Below are 18424 nucleotides of genomic sequence, written 5' to 3' on the forward strand. Positions count from 1 at the left end.
GTGGATGACAGTAAAAGGCAAACAGTGGCTGTAACCATCGGGAGAAAGTGGGCTAGAGTCTGACTACCTGGCTGTGAAGCCCAGCTCCACATTTGACTGTGTGTCCTTGGGCAAGCTGCTGAACTTCTCTGGGCCTCATTTCCCCCACAGGAGCAGGAATACTACTTAAGATTAAGTGGGTTATCTCTGTGAAGCACCTGACATAATGAATGCCTAGCCCATACAGGCCCTTGGGAACTGTTAGCTATGCGAAAGATTCAAGGCCAGTCTAGAAGGGACAGCTGGGCCTTAAGAACTGAAAAAATTTGCATATTGTCTATACCATTGTGTATATCAAGTGCCATTCTTTGTATACACTGGTATCTTTTTTTTTTTTAAGATTTTATTTATTTATTTGACAGAGACCCACAGCGAGAGAGGGAACACAAGCAGGGGAGTGGGAGAGGGAGAAGCAGGCTTCCTGCTGAGCAGGGAGCCCGATGCGGGGCTCAATGCGGGGCTCGATCCCAAGACCCTGGGATCATGACCTGAGCCGAAGGCAGACGTTCAACGACTGAGCCACCCAGGTGCCCTACACTGGTATCTTCTAATTGTGCATGATCTTCAGAGGTGGCCAGCCCCAAATCTATAGGTGCAATGTGTTGCCACGGGGCCTCTCCCTGCCTGACCTGGAGGGAGGCTCTACCCGGGCCGTCATGTACCATGAATAATAAAACTTCAGAACCTTTATCCAAACGGTCACTGTCACAAAAGAACTCCACACATACAGCCTTACAGGATTTTTATTAAGACCCAGTCATGCATACTAAAATTACATGTTTTCACCACTTTGACGTAGAAAATGCACTAGAAAAATAAACTTTTGGTCAAAACAAACACTGAAGTAGATGAATCCACCACCACGTGTCCATATACTCAAAGCTAAACTGAATTTCAGTTTGAAGCGAGGAATGTGATCAGTGGCTGAAATGGTGCCCCAGTCTGGTCAGAAAATCAGCCCGCCTCCCACCCTGTCAGCGTGGGATCAGAGGCTCCTGGCCCCTGAGAGGCCTCAGGCATCTCACCCGTGACAGGTTACCACCTGATGTGCCAAGAGGCGGACGCATAGCCCAAGAATCCCCAACAGCAGCTGACTTTCTGCCCAACTAAACGTGCTGCCTGGTGAGCCCAAAAGAGAAGCAGTGAATTGGCAAACGGCCAGTTCATCACTAGCACCTCCACGAGTCACACCGGGCCTTCCTGTGGAGAAAGCTCTGTTAGGAGGAATATTTGACCGATGATACCTGTCCCTTGCATTTCAAGCAAACCAGTTTTGAGTCGGGAAAGCAGAAAGGAATTTACTTTAGATTTACAAAATTAACAAGTCCCAATACTGAGAGACATCACCAGACGGACCTCTTTCCTCAACAGTTGAGATGTTTCTGTTTGGTGTCTCCGCACATCCACAGAACAGACACACTGATGCAATCGTTACCTTGGCTAACACTTCACTTCCTCAATGGAAGAAGAGGCTTCAAAGGAAAACCTTAAAAGCTAAAGACTTTAAAATGAAGTAATATAATCCACAACAGTACCACAGCTTTTGCCTACCCAAGTGAAAAAGCAATCCCGTAACTGATTGGAGAATCCGGTGGCATTTAAAGAACCTGCCCACCGGGAGAATTCAGAAAGGCTCAGTAGCTCACAGGAATCCGGGGGGAAATACCTCTTCCTGTCCTCTGAGTCTGGCAGAAATGTAGTATCTTACAAGCTGAACTGTTTGTAAACCTCTAAGGACAAGTGGCTCCTTGTGAAAACGAGACGAAGTATGGGGAAGCTAAAGCCACTTCTGCCCAAAGCAGGTAAGCTCGGGAGAGGAAGCCAGAGTTGCACAGTTGTTTCTGCACATTTCTTCCAGCCTCTCTCCGTGAAGGTAGAACAGGATTCCAGGAAGAGGCATAATTTTCCAGATTCTATAGAAGAGAAGAGGAAGAAAACCCCCATATTACCTAAGCTTACAGATTCATTTGGGAGCTTCAGATGTCAGTTCATTCAGACCTACATTTCCTATAAAGTAATCCAGATGGGGGAAAAAAAGAAAAAGGCCTCTAAAAGGTAGACTACAATGTCCCTCTGGCAGTAAAGCCAAATGATGCCTAAAATAGAGGGTTCAGAGCTCAGAGTGGGGATCCCTTTTATCATGTGATTGAGGGGTGTTCAGTGGCTCATCCAAGGCCACAGCAGTGTAAAGCCAGAACTCAGGTCTCCTGGTACACTCCTCCTTTCCCTTTCCTATACCATAGTACCCTGAATTAAGGGAAAAGTTACTTTTCAGATGTTTGTGAAATAGGCCAGAACCTTTCCCTGAAGGAAAACACTCCCAGTTCTCCCTGTGCTCACTTGTTTGTCCCATCAGTGTACCCCGCTCCTGAATCAGGCTCCCTTGGTCCCTTTGTCATTCCCCCACCCCGCTGGGGCAGCTCTATACAGACGCCTGGTGAAGCTGCACAGAAACTGCCTTGATTTTCACCCAGGGAGGTCCTGCTTTCACAGCTTGGTTCAAACCCCCTGAGGTGTCCAAACTATTTGATCTCTCTTTGGAACCAAAATAAAACACAGCAGCTGCAGAAGGCAGACAAATCTTGGCTCTGACTCCTTGGGCCAACTGGAAAGGTCTAGGAAATGGGCAACATCCCGGTCTTGGAGATACTTGTCTAGGTGAGCTTACACACACGCAAGCTTTTAAAGTCAAATGGACACGGGCAAAACTGGCCAGGAACGCAGTGCAACGTGTACACTGGGAAACTCAGTGGGGCTGAACGGTTCATTTCTCCCTCTATCTAGCTTGGGGGTGGTGGTGGTTTTGTTTTTTAATCTCTCTTTCCTCTTTGAGGTTGAAAATCACCTCTAACCAATTCCCACGTCCAAGCAGTTGGGTTCTGAACCTTCTACTTGAGCCATCCTACTTGTGCTACTGAGATCTTTTCAGCAGTGCTGGTCACACTGTCCTTGGCAGATGGAACTGGAGGCTGCCAGGGGTCTGCATGCTGGCACTTCCAGCTCTGCCAGGTCCTAGAGGATCCAGGGTTAGTATCTACAGGGAAGAGCCTTCCCTGGAGTTGGCACTAATGAAGTGAATCATTTTCACCACCAACTTCTCCATGCATTTTAAACAGTGCTATGATTATGAAGAGCTTATTAACAATAGACTGGCCTCTGCCTTTCAGAGCACTGTCCTCTTCCTACCTGAGCTGTTGTCCCCTTGCCCGGTGGCCTCATAAATGCATGGAGAAGGTACTTAGACAACACATAGTAACTTGTCGCTTTTTAATGCCATAATTTTCAAGGAATGAATACGAAAGGAAATCGGTCAAAAGCCACCAGCTGAACCACCTAGTTGGATGGTTGGGCTAAGGCTGAAGTTTTGACAGGAAGGGTCTAAAGTGCTGAAACGGAGAACTAACATTTGGTCTCACTGGCTAGACTCAAGTCAGTCCGCCCACACCAGAGAGAAATGCAAGCGTATCTGGGAGGGCGGGGGCCCCAGAAGTGATCCAGCGATGACCCGCTCGTGCATTCGTTTCCAGAGACCAAAATTTAAGAATCCCAAGTAATTTAGCCATTCCCTGCTCCCAGGTTTCCAGTGTACCGCCAGAGCCTTGGGGATAGAAGGAATTCACATGAACCCTGGTCATTTCACCTGCCCTTTTCCAGTTTAACCCTTCCTACAAAAAGGAAGTTGGCTGTTGCCAGGTCCCAGGAATACACATATTACTTTCCTTAATGGCAGGGCCAATTGGTAATACATGCCTCTTGGGAAGACCCTGGTGTACCACAAAAAAAGCAGGATCCAACCACTTGCCTCTAGAGAGCCATTTTTCTAGGCAGAAAACCATTGTCTAGCATTCAATAACTAAACCAAACCCCAGAACGTCAGCAGTCAAGGCCCTAGGCATCATTTCATCCTGCTTCATTTTATAGATGAGAAGGCTGAGGCCCACAGAGGCCCAGGTCTTGTCCAGGGTCGCACTTCTGGGGCTGAAGCCCTGCTCTCTTCATTCCTGGGCCAGAATTCTTTTAGCTCCTCAGGCCTGGCATCTAGCGTTTTAGACTGAGTAAAATCACATACCTCTAGGATCCTGTATGATTCTATTGAGAACCAGGGCTAAGGCTTTATAGGTTTGGGGAAAACTTCAGTTTCCATTGCAAGAGTCAGTCAGTGAATCCCAGAGGTACTTTCAAGTCTCTGGCTCCCAAATTTGATCAGGAAGTGCTGCTTATGTCCTGATGCTCCCATGATGATTTGATTAAGGTGCTTTCCAAACCCAGTGTGGCAGCTGGGGCCTGGGCCTCAAACTAGAAATTTCCTGATGAGCAACACAAGTCTGTAGTTAGGGTTCAGGTGAAAGACACAAACTCCCAAAGTCTCCTGGTGTGGCCACCTTGTAGGCTCGGCCAGGTTCTTTCATAGGAGTGTGCTGATCAGGTGGTTTTCTCCTGGAATGTGGAACCAAAATGACTTTGGTCCTGATTTTTCTTGTTCCCAAGATCTCTAAGAACCAGATACAGCTTCCAGATTATGGTTGCAAACTGGGATTCCAAACGTTTGGGAATCACTGGGGACATTTTCCATATCTTCCATGGATTAATTCAAGAGTCACCAAGGGCTTACCCCATGGCTTACCCTCAGAGCTCTACAGGCTGCAGTTTAATTACAAGGAGCAAGACAGACTCCATGGCACCTCAGACTCTCCTTGTGCCTCGCCAAAGAAAAAGGAAAGGATTTAAAGATGGCGGCACTCACAGGGGACTGGCTAATAGCAGGAGTAGAGCTGTGATTTCACGGCCCGCAGAGAATCATCACACTGCGCATCTGGGGTCAGACCCTCAGGAGGCGGGGCCTGGCCCAGGATGCTGTCGCAGACAGGGACAGGTTGGCAGAACTCTCTCACGAAGTCCTCCTCCGAGGCCAGCAGCACTGCATTCCAGGCAGTGATGTCCAGCTCTCCAGCCGTGCCCCCATACTCCTTGGGGAGAATGCTTCTGGGAAGACTTGTGTGCAGAGAGTTCAGGTTGGACCCGTGGAGGAAGAACTAAAGGGGAAATGGAAACACATGTGCTCTCAGGTTAATCAGTATCAGTCACCTGAAGGCCAGGTAGGTGCTCAACCATCTGTTGAATGAATAAAAGAACAGCTGATGGCAACTGGACCCTTCCAGTTCCTCGAAAAGCTTGAGGATGCTTAATTCCCTTCCTACATCCCATGCTCTGTTGGCTGCTCCTTCAAAAGACATCCAGGATCCAACCACTCTGTGGCCCACCTCATGGAACCCTGTCACCCCCACTTCTCCCCTGGGTTCCCACGACAGCCTCAGCCTGGTTTCCCTACTCGCAGCCTGTTCTGCAGTCTCAGCTCTTCTCGGTGCCAGTCAGATCATGCCACTCCTTTCCGCGCAGCCTGCCAGTGCTCCCACCTCTCGCGCGCCGAGGCCGGAGTGCTCCCACCTCACGCGCGCCAGAGGCCAGGGTGCTCCCACCTCACGCGCGCCAGAAGCCGAAGTCCGCACGCTGCCCCTCCGCCCCTCCGTCCCTCCGTCCCCTTCCCTCTGCTGCTGCTCCTGCACGCCCGATGTGCTCCCGCCCAATGTGCTCCCACCTGGGGGGCGGTGCCGCTGTTGGTCCTCCGAGATCTGTAAGCGCTCACCCTCACCTCTGCCAAGTCTGCTCAAAGGCCAGCTTCTCTGCGACGCCATCCCTAACCCCCCTACTGGATGCTACAACCCCTTGCCCCTGTCCTGTACTGGCCCCTTTCTCTGCTTATTTTTTCTCCACAGCACTTATCACATCTTAATACTAGATAATATACATCCACTGTCTGTGTCTCTAGCATGTAAGCTCCCCCGGGGGGGGAGGGGCAGAGATTTTGGTCTATGTTGTTCATCTAGAACATACTTGTGCACAGTAGTTGATAAATATTTTTGAAAGAATGAATGAACATATGAAAGACGAAATGAACAAGATTATGGACCACAAATAAGGTCATTTCATAGATAAAAAAGGCCTGTTCCAAAGACTGCTTTGGCTTTAAAAGCAGGTTCCAAACAGGATCTCCAGGTACTAAGATAGGTTCAAACCCAGGCAGGGATGCCACTAAATTAGCAGTTCTCCAACCTGACTGTGCATCAGAATCACATAAGATTTTAAAAGCACAAACTCTTTGGCTCCACCCCTGAACTGGAGTTAAAATCTTCAGGGAGAGGTGCCTGGGTGGCTCAGTCGTTAAGTGTCTGCCTTCAGCTCAGGTCATGATCCCGAGGTCCTGGGATCGAGCCCTGCATCGCGCCCCCTGCTCAGCAGGGAGTCTGCTTCTCCCTCTCCCACTCCCCCTGCTTGTGTTCCCTCTCTCGCTCGCTCTCTCTGTCAAATAAATAAATAAAATCTTAAAAAAAAAAAAAAACAAAACGGTTTCAGTAGAGTGGAAGGTACAGATTCTTTAAAAAAAAAAATCTTCAGGGAAAGGGCCTGGGAATCTGGATTTGATTTATTTTAGTAAAGATTTTCATTAATCTCTATACCCAACATGGGGCTCGGACTTACAACCCTGAGATCAAGAGTAGCACATTCCACCAACTGAGCCAGCCAGGTGCCCCCTGTCTGTATTTTAAATTCCTTCCCTTGCAACTTTGAGATTCTCTCTCTGTTTCCTCTTTGAAAAAGTACAAAATTCAAGACCCAGTCTCTGGAGGGACCACAATGTTCCTAGGCCTAGGGAAGAAGGAGAAAAATACCACTCATCACATGTGATCACAGTACTAGCAAAGGTTGAGAAGTGGCTCTTCTAGGTCAGAGAGGATCATCTTTCAAAGTGCCATCTATACTTTCTTAAACGACAGGTAAGCTAAAACTCACTTATCTCATAAACCATGAATTATCCCACAAACTTGATATAGCAAGACAACAAATCAGGTAAATAGAAGGGCGTAAAATAGCATTTTTAAACCCCAAGGAGCTGTAGTAAGAAATCACAACTTTTTAACTACCTGCCCAATACTACCCTTCTCCCTGTCCTCTCACACATGAAATAAAATGTTGGTTCACTGTGCCCAGGCCAGGATATTAGAGTCTAAATGACTACACAGCATTTTAACTCTTTTGAGAGCTACCTCCTCTGCTCTCTCCTGTCAAATATTATATCCTATTCATTTTATCTTCTTTTCACAGAAAGGATTGTTCACTTATTTTATCTGTAACTCTGTACTTTCCAAATTAATCATCCCAGGGCAAAAATAATAAACTAAGAGAAGTTTATTGATGTCACAAATAAGGGAGCAAAAAAAAAAAAAAAACAAGTCAATAGAATCATCACTTACTCTGTTTGCTATTTTCTCCTTCAGAAATGGTTTTATGATGGCAAAAATGCCTTTAAATATTCGAGGTTCATTCACTACATGCACTGCTTTTATCCGAATGGGGAAGCCATCCTGCGGGGGAGGGGAAGGAGAAGTTAGAACACGTGGGGCACCCACAGACTGTCCACAGCTGCCTTCCTCCTTTATATCTTCTTCAGGCCCCCAAATCAGTTTGGCCTGACTCTCATGGCCTCCTCAAAGCCAGCCCACATGGGAGCTAACCAGGAAGACAAGCCTCAGAGAGAGAGAGAGTCTTTCTTGGGGCCTAAACTTAGGCCAACAAGTGAAGAGCTGCTCCTCTTGTGGCAAAAAAAAACAAACCAAACCAAGACAAAAAACAAAAACGAGAGCCTGTGTGGACGGATCTAGCAAACATCAGACCTTCAGGATCGGTGTTGCCAAAGGGTATTTCTCAGGACGGTACTAGGTGTGATGCAAAAAAGGCTCCATGGTAGGTAAAGAAGTTGGAGAATAGCACGCTATGTAGTCACATGGGTTTCCTTCACTGCAGGACTGTCCTGTGCAAATGTTCACAGTCACTTTCTCAAGAAAGGGACATGCTATACCACATTTCCCAGACTTATTTAACCCTGGAACTTTCTCCCCCCAGATCACCTTAGAAGACTAGAAAACACAGATCCAAACTCCTTCTCCTGATACTGGAATCTATGCAGACAAATCCACGCAGGGGCATCGAAAGAAGAGTGGAAGCTAAGGGAAGCCAGAGTATTGGCTCCGCATTTCCGATAATGACCAAACGTGATGCTGATGTTTAAATGATCAGCCTGGCACCCAGTTGGGGGCTCACAGGCATTGTGGGATTCACAGAGGAAACTGCTGTATCTCTGGTGCCCCACAGCTCACGAGACAGCACCCACGGGCTGGCCAGAGGGAATGAGGAGCCAAAACGGTTAGAGCCGTGAGACTCAGGCCAGGCTATCCCTGCAAGGGCTGTGTCCCCATCCATCAAAATGGAAAAGTAATTCGTGCTCACTTCAGCAGCACATGTACTAAAAAGAAAACATAATCTTTGCCTTGTTTATCTCAGACAAGTCCCTGCAGGACTGAATGAGTTATAATGACTGTGAAAGCACTTTGCAAACTATTGAACATTGTGCACATACGGGAGGAACTTTCTGGTTCCCCACACTTGGGTTCTTTTTTTTTTTTTTTTTTTGGTGGGCAGCAAAGCAAGGTTTATTGAGCAATAGCAAAATGATAGTACAAAGCTCCTGAAGAGGGAGGGGACCTGAGAGGGTTGCCCCGCACCTGTGTTCTAAAACACAGAACATGGGGGTGCCTGGGTGGCTGAGTCAGTTGAGCATCCTCCGACTCTTGATGTCGGCTCAGGTCATGATCTCAGGGTCATGAGATCAAGCCCTGCCTTGGGACTCTGCACCGGGGATGGAGTCTGCCTGAGATTCTCTCCCTCTGCCCTACCCCGTGCACGTGCGTGCGTGGGCGCGCTCTCTCTAAAAAAACAAAAAAACACATAACACCTGAGATGTGAAAGCGTCTATCCACAACAGTACAGCAGGCTCCCCATCCCCAGGTCCCAGAGGGCGGGACCGGATCTAGCATATCAGCCAGAAACACAAATTCTCAGTTTCATTTGTTAGAATTGCTCCTCTATCTTCTGGAGAAAGAAAAAAAAAAGAAAAAGGAAAAAAACATGCAGAAAGCATTTTTCTGGCTGTTTGGGCTCTTGCCCTAAAGCTGATCCTGCCCAGACTGAAGGGACCTCAGAAACTATGGGAGAACCTTATGAGAATAAGTGGTAAATAGGACATTTACATTTCTTCCCATAATGCTTTTGTATCTGTCGGATTGTAGGAGAAGTGGGGTTTGTGTATCATGTGGGACCGGCAGTGAACAAACGAGGCCCCCCGGGGAAAGCCCAAACCGCCACGGAACAGGCACACGACAAACAGGGGCCATACCTGAAGGATGCCAATCACCTTTTTGGCTATAAAAGGGCCAAAGTGAGATGCTTTTGATAAGCTCACTCCTTTGTAGTCTGCAAGAATTACAATTCCATTCACCTGGGTTTCTTCAGACTGAATGAGTTTTTCTAATGTCAAGTATATGGCTCGGATGTTTTCGGTAATTGGATAGTTGCTTGGTATCCATCTGTCTGAGGTCGTAAGAAACGGACAGAACGTTACAGAGGTGAATACAAACAAGTCTTCACAGGCTAAGATTTATCTCCTTGCTAGAACTCTTGTTTAAAAATGGAAAGAAAGATACTCTACTGGCATGACTCTATTTAGGTTAGTAAATGGGACACCTTAGCAGCAGCTGATGTTAATTCCAAAGGGAGCAAGCAGCACATTCTGAAAAGGAAATGCAATTGAGTGCTGAAGTTAAAAGCCTGAGCTCTGAAGTCAGACACACGGGGACGGGGGAGGTTGGAATCTTACTAGCTGTGTGAGTTACCTCCTCACTCTGAGCCCGCATCTCCTCAGAAGTAGAATGGGATAGTAATACTAACCTTAATGGACATCTGTGCCATCTGCCAACAGATACGTGCCCAGATTTTCATACCACTGCCCTGAGCCACCTCTTCCCACGCTAACCTTGCGGTTTGGGTACCACTGACCTGCCTCCTGGCTGCAGGGGTGGGCGTGGTCAATCGGGTCTTACATCCTCCTGGCCACAGTGTGTGACCCAAGCCTGATCAAACAGAGCCAAGGGGACTCAGTTCTGTGATCACGGCCCTTTGGAAAGAAAAGATCCCTCTTCCCTCTTGTATTGATGAGGCTGGGAGCTTGAGACTCAGGGGCCCCAGGAGGCAAGGGCTGGCCTGAGAATGAAGCATGTGCCAAGAAAGACAGAGATGGAGACAGTTTTCCAGTGCTGTGCTTTGTGCCACATCCCCTTTCTGGGCCAGATGCTCCCTTAGTATTCCCCATATATTTAAGGAATCCTTCCTTTCCCTGGGAAGAAGATGGAAATGACACTTTTGACTGTTAACTGCTATTCTCAAGAAAATCCCACCTGTGGGTCCTTTTCTTAGGAAGACAAAACTCCACATGACTGCCACCACCAAGGGGACATGTAATATGTGCAAAATTCCTATGAACAAAATCTTTGTCCAAAAGCTGTGCCAGCTTGCTGTTGAATGTTCCTGCCAACTAAACCTGCTTCTACATAACTGAACGTCATCCTTTTCAATAACATATGTCCCCAAAGAGGCAAAGCTAATACCCAGTTGAGAACAAAACCTTCTCAGTATGCCTCCTCCTAAAGAGTTGCGTCGGTGGGGAGGGGTCTAGTTCTGCTCCAGACACATGGGGGGAAAAGTCATCTCACAAGCAAAGGGTTGAAATCGTGCAAGCAAAGGGTTGAAACCACACAAGCAAAGAGGTGAAACCAGTGTGCTAATCTGTTTTGTAATATCCTTATGAGTTGAGTACAGAGAAGTAGCAGAAAAAAACCTGCTGACTGGTTCCTAGGTCTCCTGGTGCTCTAAAATCTCCACTGCGTTGCTTATTTTAAAATAAAACAACCCTAATTTTGGAAAGGGCCTAAAACAGCAGTAAAGCAGTTAACACTGTGCCTGGTACACAGTAAAGGCTCAAGAGGATGGTTTAGTCTCCAAAAAGGGTTTGGTAAATGACCAAAGTGATGGCGATGTGGCTTTAAAGGCAGAGGAAAAGCGCAGGGAGGTCACCACTCCCCATTAGGCGTCCCTCCAAGAGGACTAGGTACGAGTGAGCAGAAGAGGGCTGCCGGCAGGCATGTTCTCCTGATCCTGGCTTGGTTGGGAGAACACTGCAATTTTAGTTTCATATTTTGTCTCTGCTCTGGTCTGATGGAGAATGTTAAGGCCGTGGGGGTGGGAACCCGTGGACAACGCTCCTTCATTCCTGAGTTGATAGCGCATTCGGCGCCCCTAATTAAAGCTACTGCCAGGGAAATGTAAGATGTGCTGATTACCATCAGTAAGTGCTGAGATCGAAAAGTGAATCAATGGCTTAACCAAGTAGAGGAAAGGAGGGAGAGGAGAAGAGGCACACGGTGGACGGACACCCTTCCAGTTGTCCGCCCAGCCCCCATGGATGCCTGCTTCACCCACTAACAAAGGAGGGACGGGGCAGGCCTGCTCGTACCCTATGACCAGGGCAGATTCTCAACGCTAGAACTCGGGAATTTGCACGGAGGAACTTGACTGGGTGGCCCAGGAAGCCTGGGCACTAAGGGGTAGGAGATCTTGCCAGGGCCACAGAGGCAGCAAAAGCCAATCTACAGGAAGAAGAGCGAAGAAGATATGCATAGCACAGCACAAATGTGTGGCCCAGAGAAATACACAGATTGATAGAGGCAGAGACGGGGGGAATGGCTGGCTGAGGTCCTGATGGGGGAACAAACTGGATTCTGGTTCTGGGGCCTGGGGCCCCGGGAAAGCGGCTACACTTTCAGCTCCCTGGTTCTGTGGGATGCTCCTGTTTCATTAGACTAATTCCTCCCCTTTTTCCTAAGCTGGGTTGAGTAGCTTTTTGTCATTTGTCATCCAAAGAGCTTTGACTAAACAGGGGAGAAGGCAAACAGGAAAAGGTGAGGGAGAGAGGGTGCGGGGCACACGCATCCCACACAGAGCCGGGCATGCAGGCACCTGCCGACCGTCTCGGGCAATACCTGGGCGCATGCAGAGGATATGGCAGCCCCGGGGGTCGGTGTGGGGCAGCACGGTGAGGAATCCAGAAGCGAGGACATCCTTTAAGGCCGACGGCTTCAGGTTGTTGAAGACCTCGGGCCAGCTTCTCCTGCAGCTGTGGTAGTTGACCAGGAGCTGCAGGGCCCGGTCGTAATCGAACTTGCGGGCTCGGAGGAAGCGTAGCAGGAAGGCGTCGTCCAGGGAGGTGCTCAGGTTCGGGCACTCCTTCCGCACCATGTCACGGAGGGCCTGCACGTCTCGAAGTCTCCATTCGGGCTTCTCCTGCAGCTCCTCCCTGGCTTTGGTGACCAGGTCTTCTGTCAGCGAGCACACGTAGCCGGGAGGCTCGGCCGGTGGCGGCAGCTCATTTTCCGAGAGCGAGGCCACAGAGGGGCTGGTTCGCAGAGAGTCACTTTCTTCTGACATTAGCTACCAGGTTTCCTGCCAAAACACGAACCCCGAGCCCAGTGAATGAAGCCCAGCGCCACTCATTTCAGGGCAGCACCATGTGGTGGGGGGTGCTTCTGTCAGCTTGGGGGTTCTCAGCTGGAATGAAGTGGCTCGGAAGCCCGTGCCCAGGTCCCACCCCAGACTGAATGGAGGACCCCACCGAGGACCCCGAGCAGCCGCAGCAGGACACACACAGTCCTCACCCAACGCCATGGCCTTGCTTACAGATGTACGAATGCTTGTTCGACCTACTTGTAATTCGAGAAATGTGAACTAAAACAACTCTGAAAGTCAGATTGGCAAAAGTACAAAATTGGGCGCGGAGATGCTTGCTGTGGGTCAGAGAATAAATTGGCCTAGCCTCTTCAGGGGGCAGTTTGGCGATATCTACCAAAGTTTAAAACCACACACCCTTCGGCTCAGCATCCTGCTTCGAGGACATATACTTGTGTGTGTGCGCAAAATATACACACAAGGATGATCACTTCAAGTATTGATTATGATGGGAAAAGATAGGAAATACTTTAACTGCATATCAGTTGGAGACTGGTTAAATAATATGATCCTAAGTATGGGATACTATTCACTCATGAAAAGGAATTAGGCAGGCTTTTATGAACTGACAAACTAAGGAAAAGAAAGCAAGTTGCAGAACAGTGTGCATAAAATAATCTCATATTTTTAAAAATATATACCTATATACTGAGCGCACCTAAAATTTCTGTAAGGAAATAAACTGTTACCAGTGGTTCCCTCTAGGGAAGAGTACTGGACAACAGGACATTTAAGGAGGGAGAGAGACTTTTTACTGTGCTGTTTGACTTTTTCACTATATACACACATGACTTATCATGATGGCTGTGAAACCGGGCTGATTGGCTCTCTCTCGGGGATGGAGCATAACTGATGCATGGCCCCAGTTGCTATCCCTCTGGATCCTCCATCCAGTGGATGCCACTTTCCAGACTGTCCCCAGCCAATGACTGAATGAAATGTGGGCCTCTTCTAACAGGCAACTTTGCCTTGAGGCTCAGCCTGAACCTTCCCGGGGAACTGCCCTGCAGTCCATGACTCCCTGTCCAAACCTCCTTCCCGGGGGGCTGGACTCCTCTATCCTTGTCTAAAGGCTCTGACTTCTGCAGCTCCCCTCCCTTTCCTGCTTCACAGGTGCTGCCTCCAATTAATTTCTTGCATGCCTAATCTCACCCCGGTGTCTGCTTCTTGAAGGATCTGAACACATTTATTGAATAAAAGACAAAACAAAACAGCTGCTTTAGATATCCCAAGAATAAGGTAGCAGCAGCTGTCCAGTTCCAAAGCCCAAGCTCTTGTCCACAGACTACCACTGGTCCCTGACTCCGAGCTCAAGGAGAGCAGGGACCATCTCAGGGGTCTCTGCACGTAGCCAGTGCCCAGGTCACTCCCCCTAAATCTTAGGTCTGCCCACTCTGTTCCTTGCATTCTAACCTCCAGCCCCACCCAGCTGCTTTCACTTCCTCCCAAAGCTGTGTTTTCTTGTCTTGTTCACATCCTGTTTCCTCTGGCTAGTTTGTTCTTCCTCCAGTTCTTCACCTGATCAATACTGATTCATCCTTAAGTCCCAATTAGATGCCACTTCATGCATTCAACAAATACCTAGTACTTTACTATGTACCAGGCCCTCTTCCAGGCACTGAAGGTACATCAGTGAACAACTACAAAAAATAGTGCCTTTGTTGAACTTAGATTCTAGTGGGAGAGGGAGACTATAAGCAAGATAAACTGTATAATAACCAGATGAAAGTGCTATGGGGATGGGGTGCCTGGGTGGCTCAGTCGGTAAGCGTCTGCCTTTGGCTCAGGTCATGATCCCAGGGTCCTGGGATCGAGCCCCGCATCGGGCTCCTTGCTCGGCCGGGAGCCTGCTTCTCCCTCTCCCATTCCCCCTGCTTGTGTTCCCCCTGTGTCTCTCTCTCTCTGTCAAATAAATAAATAAAATCTTAAAAAAAAAAAAGTGCTATGGGGAGAAATAAAGCAGGGAAAAGGGTTGGATGTACTTGGGAATAGGGATTGCAATTTTAAATAGGATGGTCAGGGATGATTTGTTCACGCAAATGAAATTTGAAGAAAGATGGAGATGAGGGAGCAAGCTATGCAGACATCTGGGAGAACAAGGGCAAAGCCAGAGGCAGAAACACGCCTGGCTTTTTCAAAGAACAGCGAGGAGGCCAGTATGGCTAGAGCCAAATCAACAAGTTGGAGAATATTAGCAGATGAACTTATAGAGGTCCCGGGGGCCCCAATGGTACAGGGCTTTGAGAACCAGTAAGAACTCTGACTTTTACTGAGTTTGGTGGGACCCATCTGAATAGAGTGACACGATCTGATTTCTATTTTAAAGGATTGCTCGACTGTCTAGCAAATGGATTGTAAGGGGATAAGGACAGAAGTAAAGAGACCATTCAGAGGCTACTGCAGTAACCCAGGTAAGAGATGATGGTGCCTGAAGAAGGAAGCCTTCTCCAACCTCCAGACCAGGGTAGGAGCCTCCCTACCAGGAGCTCTTTGGCATAGCACTCTCCCTCTGTTGTAATTGTCTGTAGGCAATTTGCGAGCAACATCCATATCTGTCTTGTTCATCACCTTAAACCCATCACCTAACAAAAGTGTCAGACGCATAGTCTGCACTCCATAAATATTTGCTGAATGAGTTGAATCCGCCTGGTAGAGGAATGCTAAGTGAGGAATTAAACAACAATCACGGTTCACAGGACCCACCCTGGGCTGTTTCCATGGGAGTCACCAACAGATGCCTGTAATCCCAATCCAGTGCTTACCTGGGAGACAGACTGTAGTGTCCATAGGCTATAGGCCTAGCCTGGCACATGACGGTGCTCTGTAAATATTAGCGGACGATAGGAGGTTAAGTGATGTGCCGGAGGGTACACACCTAGTCGAGGATGTGTCTAGCCCCACACCGGGCCCTACCCTCCACCTGGAGCTTCCTTATTAATCTCCAGGGCCTCGGTAGTGTCAGGCTCAGAGCAGGACTCGGTCTCGAGAATGAAATGATGGATGGGCGTATGGATGGGGGCAAATACCATTTGTTACCGTGAAGTCTGGAATCTTCCTCACCTGCAGCCCATCATGTTGTGACATCGCTTTCCTCCCCACCCCACCAAGAGGCCAGAAAGCCATCGCTCCCGGAGCCCCAGAGACCCCATGTCCCGTCGACAACCTTCTGAGGCCCCCCACTTCCGGCTGTCACCCCTTCCCCAGGTGTCCCCATTTCCTGGGGTCTCTCTCCTTGAGTCCCTTAACTTCCGGTTATTCCTCCCTCTCAGGGGTCCCTCTCCCCAACCCCCACGACACACGGGAGGACTCGTGGGCACTCACCGGCCGGGCTACGGGGCGGAGCGCGGGTCTATCGGCAGCGGGAGCCTCGTCCGGCAGCGCGCACTGAACCGACCCGCACTCCCTGCCCGGCCGGCCCGGCCCCTCGCGCCGGAAGTGACGTCCGCGGGACGTGGGAAGGCGAGGCACCGCCCGTGAGTGCGCATGTGCACATCTCGCCGCAGTGCCGGCGCTCTGTCCCCACCTAGCGGCCAAGTCTGCGCGCTGGGGGAGTCCGGCCGGCGGAGAGGCTAGTCGGGAGGGTCAGGGAGAATGAGGCCCCGGAGAAAGACGGAAAGAAACATGCCACCGTGTACCTGGCGTTTTATATACACTGTCTTACTGAATCCTCGTCTTTATGGAATCCCCCTCTTTCAAGGAAGGAAATTGACAGTCAATGAAGTGTAAAGGGTTTCCAACCTAGACCTCGGGATTGGCATTCCAGGATTCTTCCCACCGCAGCTGCCATCGGGACAGGGGGCTGCAAAGGGGTAGATGCCCATCCAGAGGACATCTGTCTGTCTGTAGCTGAGTGACCGCAGGCCTCAGTTTCCTCATATGTAACATGATTCTTGCTTTGAAAGCCCCATTGAATAATTACTTGTGTCCTGCTTTGGGGCTCATAAAGTCCCCTTCAAAAAGTGGTAGCTTGAAAAAAGGTGTTCCTGCCCCACCCCCAGTTCATTAAACTCCAGCACCATCACCCCCACCCCCGCCCCAACATAGATTTCTTTCATGCAACTACGGCTTTGAGACAAAGCTCCTCGGTCGCTGTCTCGAGCAGAGTAAAGACACAAAACCATTTCTAGAGAGAAATTCTGTGGCCTGGGAGGACTGGGAGCTCAAAGGTGTATCCAAGAGATGACCTTAAACAATCCCTTCCTTTCCCGACCCCAGAGGCAAGAGGAGCTCTGGGAGATTGCAACTGACCCATGAGGCCCGCGAGAACATGGCAATTTCTGCCAGATCCCAGATTGTTGAGGAAAGTAGGGGAGCCTGAGAGTTTTAAGTTTTGACTCCTGCTCTGGCTCCACCACTTCTAGGATAAAATACAGAGCACTCAGTTAAATTTAAATTTCAGATAAACAACAATTTCTTTTTAAGTGTAAGTATGGCTCATGCAACATTTGGGATATACTTATATAAAAAATGTATTATCTATCAGCAATTCAAATTTAACTGGATACCCTGTGTTTTGTTTGTTTGGGGGTTTTTCCCCAAAATCTATGTATTAGTTTCCTATTGCTTCTGTAACAAATTGTTGCAAATGTGGTGACTTGAAACAACACAAATTTATTCTTGTATAGTTCTGCAGGTCGGAAGTCTAAAATCAAGGTGTTGATAGGGATGCATTGTCTCTGGGGACTTTAAGGGAGGAATCCTTTTTTTTTTTTTTTTTTTACCTTTTTAAGGTGCAATCCACAGCTCACAGTTCATGCCTCAAATCACTTCAGCCTCTTACTTTTGTTGGCACATCTACTACTGACTCTGATCCTCCTGACTTCCTCTTTTAAATTTTTTAAAATTTTTCTTGTGGCAAGAGCACTTAACATGAGATCTACCCTCTTAACAAGTTTTTAAGTGTACAATACATATCATTGACTACAGATACAATGTGTCCTGCCTCCCTCTTATAAAGACTCTTGTGATTACATTGGGCCCACCCAGATAATCTAGGGTTATCTCCCATCTCGAGATCCTTAACTTAATCACATCTTCAAAGTTCCTTTTATCATATTCGATAAGATAATAACAGGCTCCGAAGATTAGGACAAGGATTTTTTTGGGGTGCTATTATTCAGCCTACCACAATTTGGCAACCTTATGTCCAACTATGTGACCATAGCCAAGTCACTCAAATTTTCAAAGCCTCTAGTTCTTCATGGGCAAAAAAGCTGATTAAATAAGCTCATAAGGGGAAACACCTTGCTCCTTGCCAGGCAAACAGTGTTTTTACAAATGGCAGCTCTCATGGCAAAGGGCAAGGGATGATCCTGTCCAACCCTTGGTGTCCTAGTTATTGGAATAAACTCCTCTCCTCCGCCCAGACCCAGGGCCCATTGGTGGTACCGTCCAGGTTGTAATCCCAGATGCTGCCAGCAGGAGGAGAAGAATATAGGCCTAGAACCTGGTCTTAAGGGCAGGGGAAGGTTGGGAGGCGATTCAGAGATGCCCTAGAAGTCCCTGCCCCATCCCTCAATTGAGGGCCATTACTTTTGGTTCCTCCTGGTGTTACATATCATGGAACCAAGATATTTTAGGATTAGAAGAGTCTCAGATAATCAACAAAGAAAGTTTTCATTTTTTGAGGGATTATATACACTAGGTACTATGCTAAATTGTTTGTATGATTTCAATTATACCTTACTACAACCCTGTGAACAGGAAGCTAGGATTGTCCCATGTACAGATGGGGAAACTGAAACCCAGAAAGGGAAAGTCACTTGCCTGGGGGCTCAAGATAATCAATGAAAGAGCTGGGTTTGAGCGTAAGTCTGTATGCCAACACAGCCCCAAATTTTACTTTGCCTTGGAGGTTATGTTGCCTCTTTGTTCT

General features: G+C 48.3%; 1 protein-coding gene across 2 annotated transcripts; it reads right to left on the reverse strand.

Moving 5' to 3' along the window:
- Positions 1 to 764: 764 nt before the first annotated feature.
- Positions 765 to 16002, reverse strand: TTPAL (alpha tocopherol transfer protein like). 2 transcript variants are annotated; one of them, XM_031029403.2, is made up of 6 exons: positions 15871 to 15984; positions 15312 to 15370; positions 12027 to 12486; positions 9329 to 9522; positions 7350 to 7460; positions 765 to 5072 (listed from the first exon to the last, which is right to left on the reverse strand). In XM_031029403.2, the coding sequence occupies exons 3-6, from the start codon at positions 12469 to 12471 to the stop codon at positions 4794 to 4796; spliced, it is 1029 nt and encodes a 342-aa protein (XP_030885263.1). In that variant the 5' UTR covers positions 12472 to 12486; positions 15312 to 15370; positions 15871 to 15984; the 3' UTR covers positions 765 to 4793. The 2 variants fall into 2 exon arrangements, with proteins under 2 accessions (XP_030885263.1, XP_006734549.1); XM_006734486.3 differs by lacking the exon at positions 15312 to 15370 and having other exon boundaries at positions 15871 to 16002.
- Between the last annotated feature and the right edge of the window lie 2422 nt (positions 16003 to 18424).

This window comes from Leptonychotes weddellii, chromosome 10 (assembly GCF_054177405.1).
Source record: "Leptonychotes weddellii isolate Sample4059 chromosome 10, ASM5417740v2, whole genome shotgun sequence".
Classification (NCBI taxonomy): Eukaryota; Metazoa; Chordata; class Mammalia; order Carnivora; family Phocidae; genus Leptonychotes; species Leptonychotes weddellii.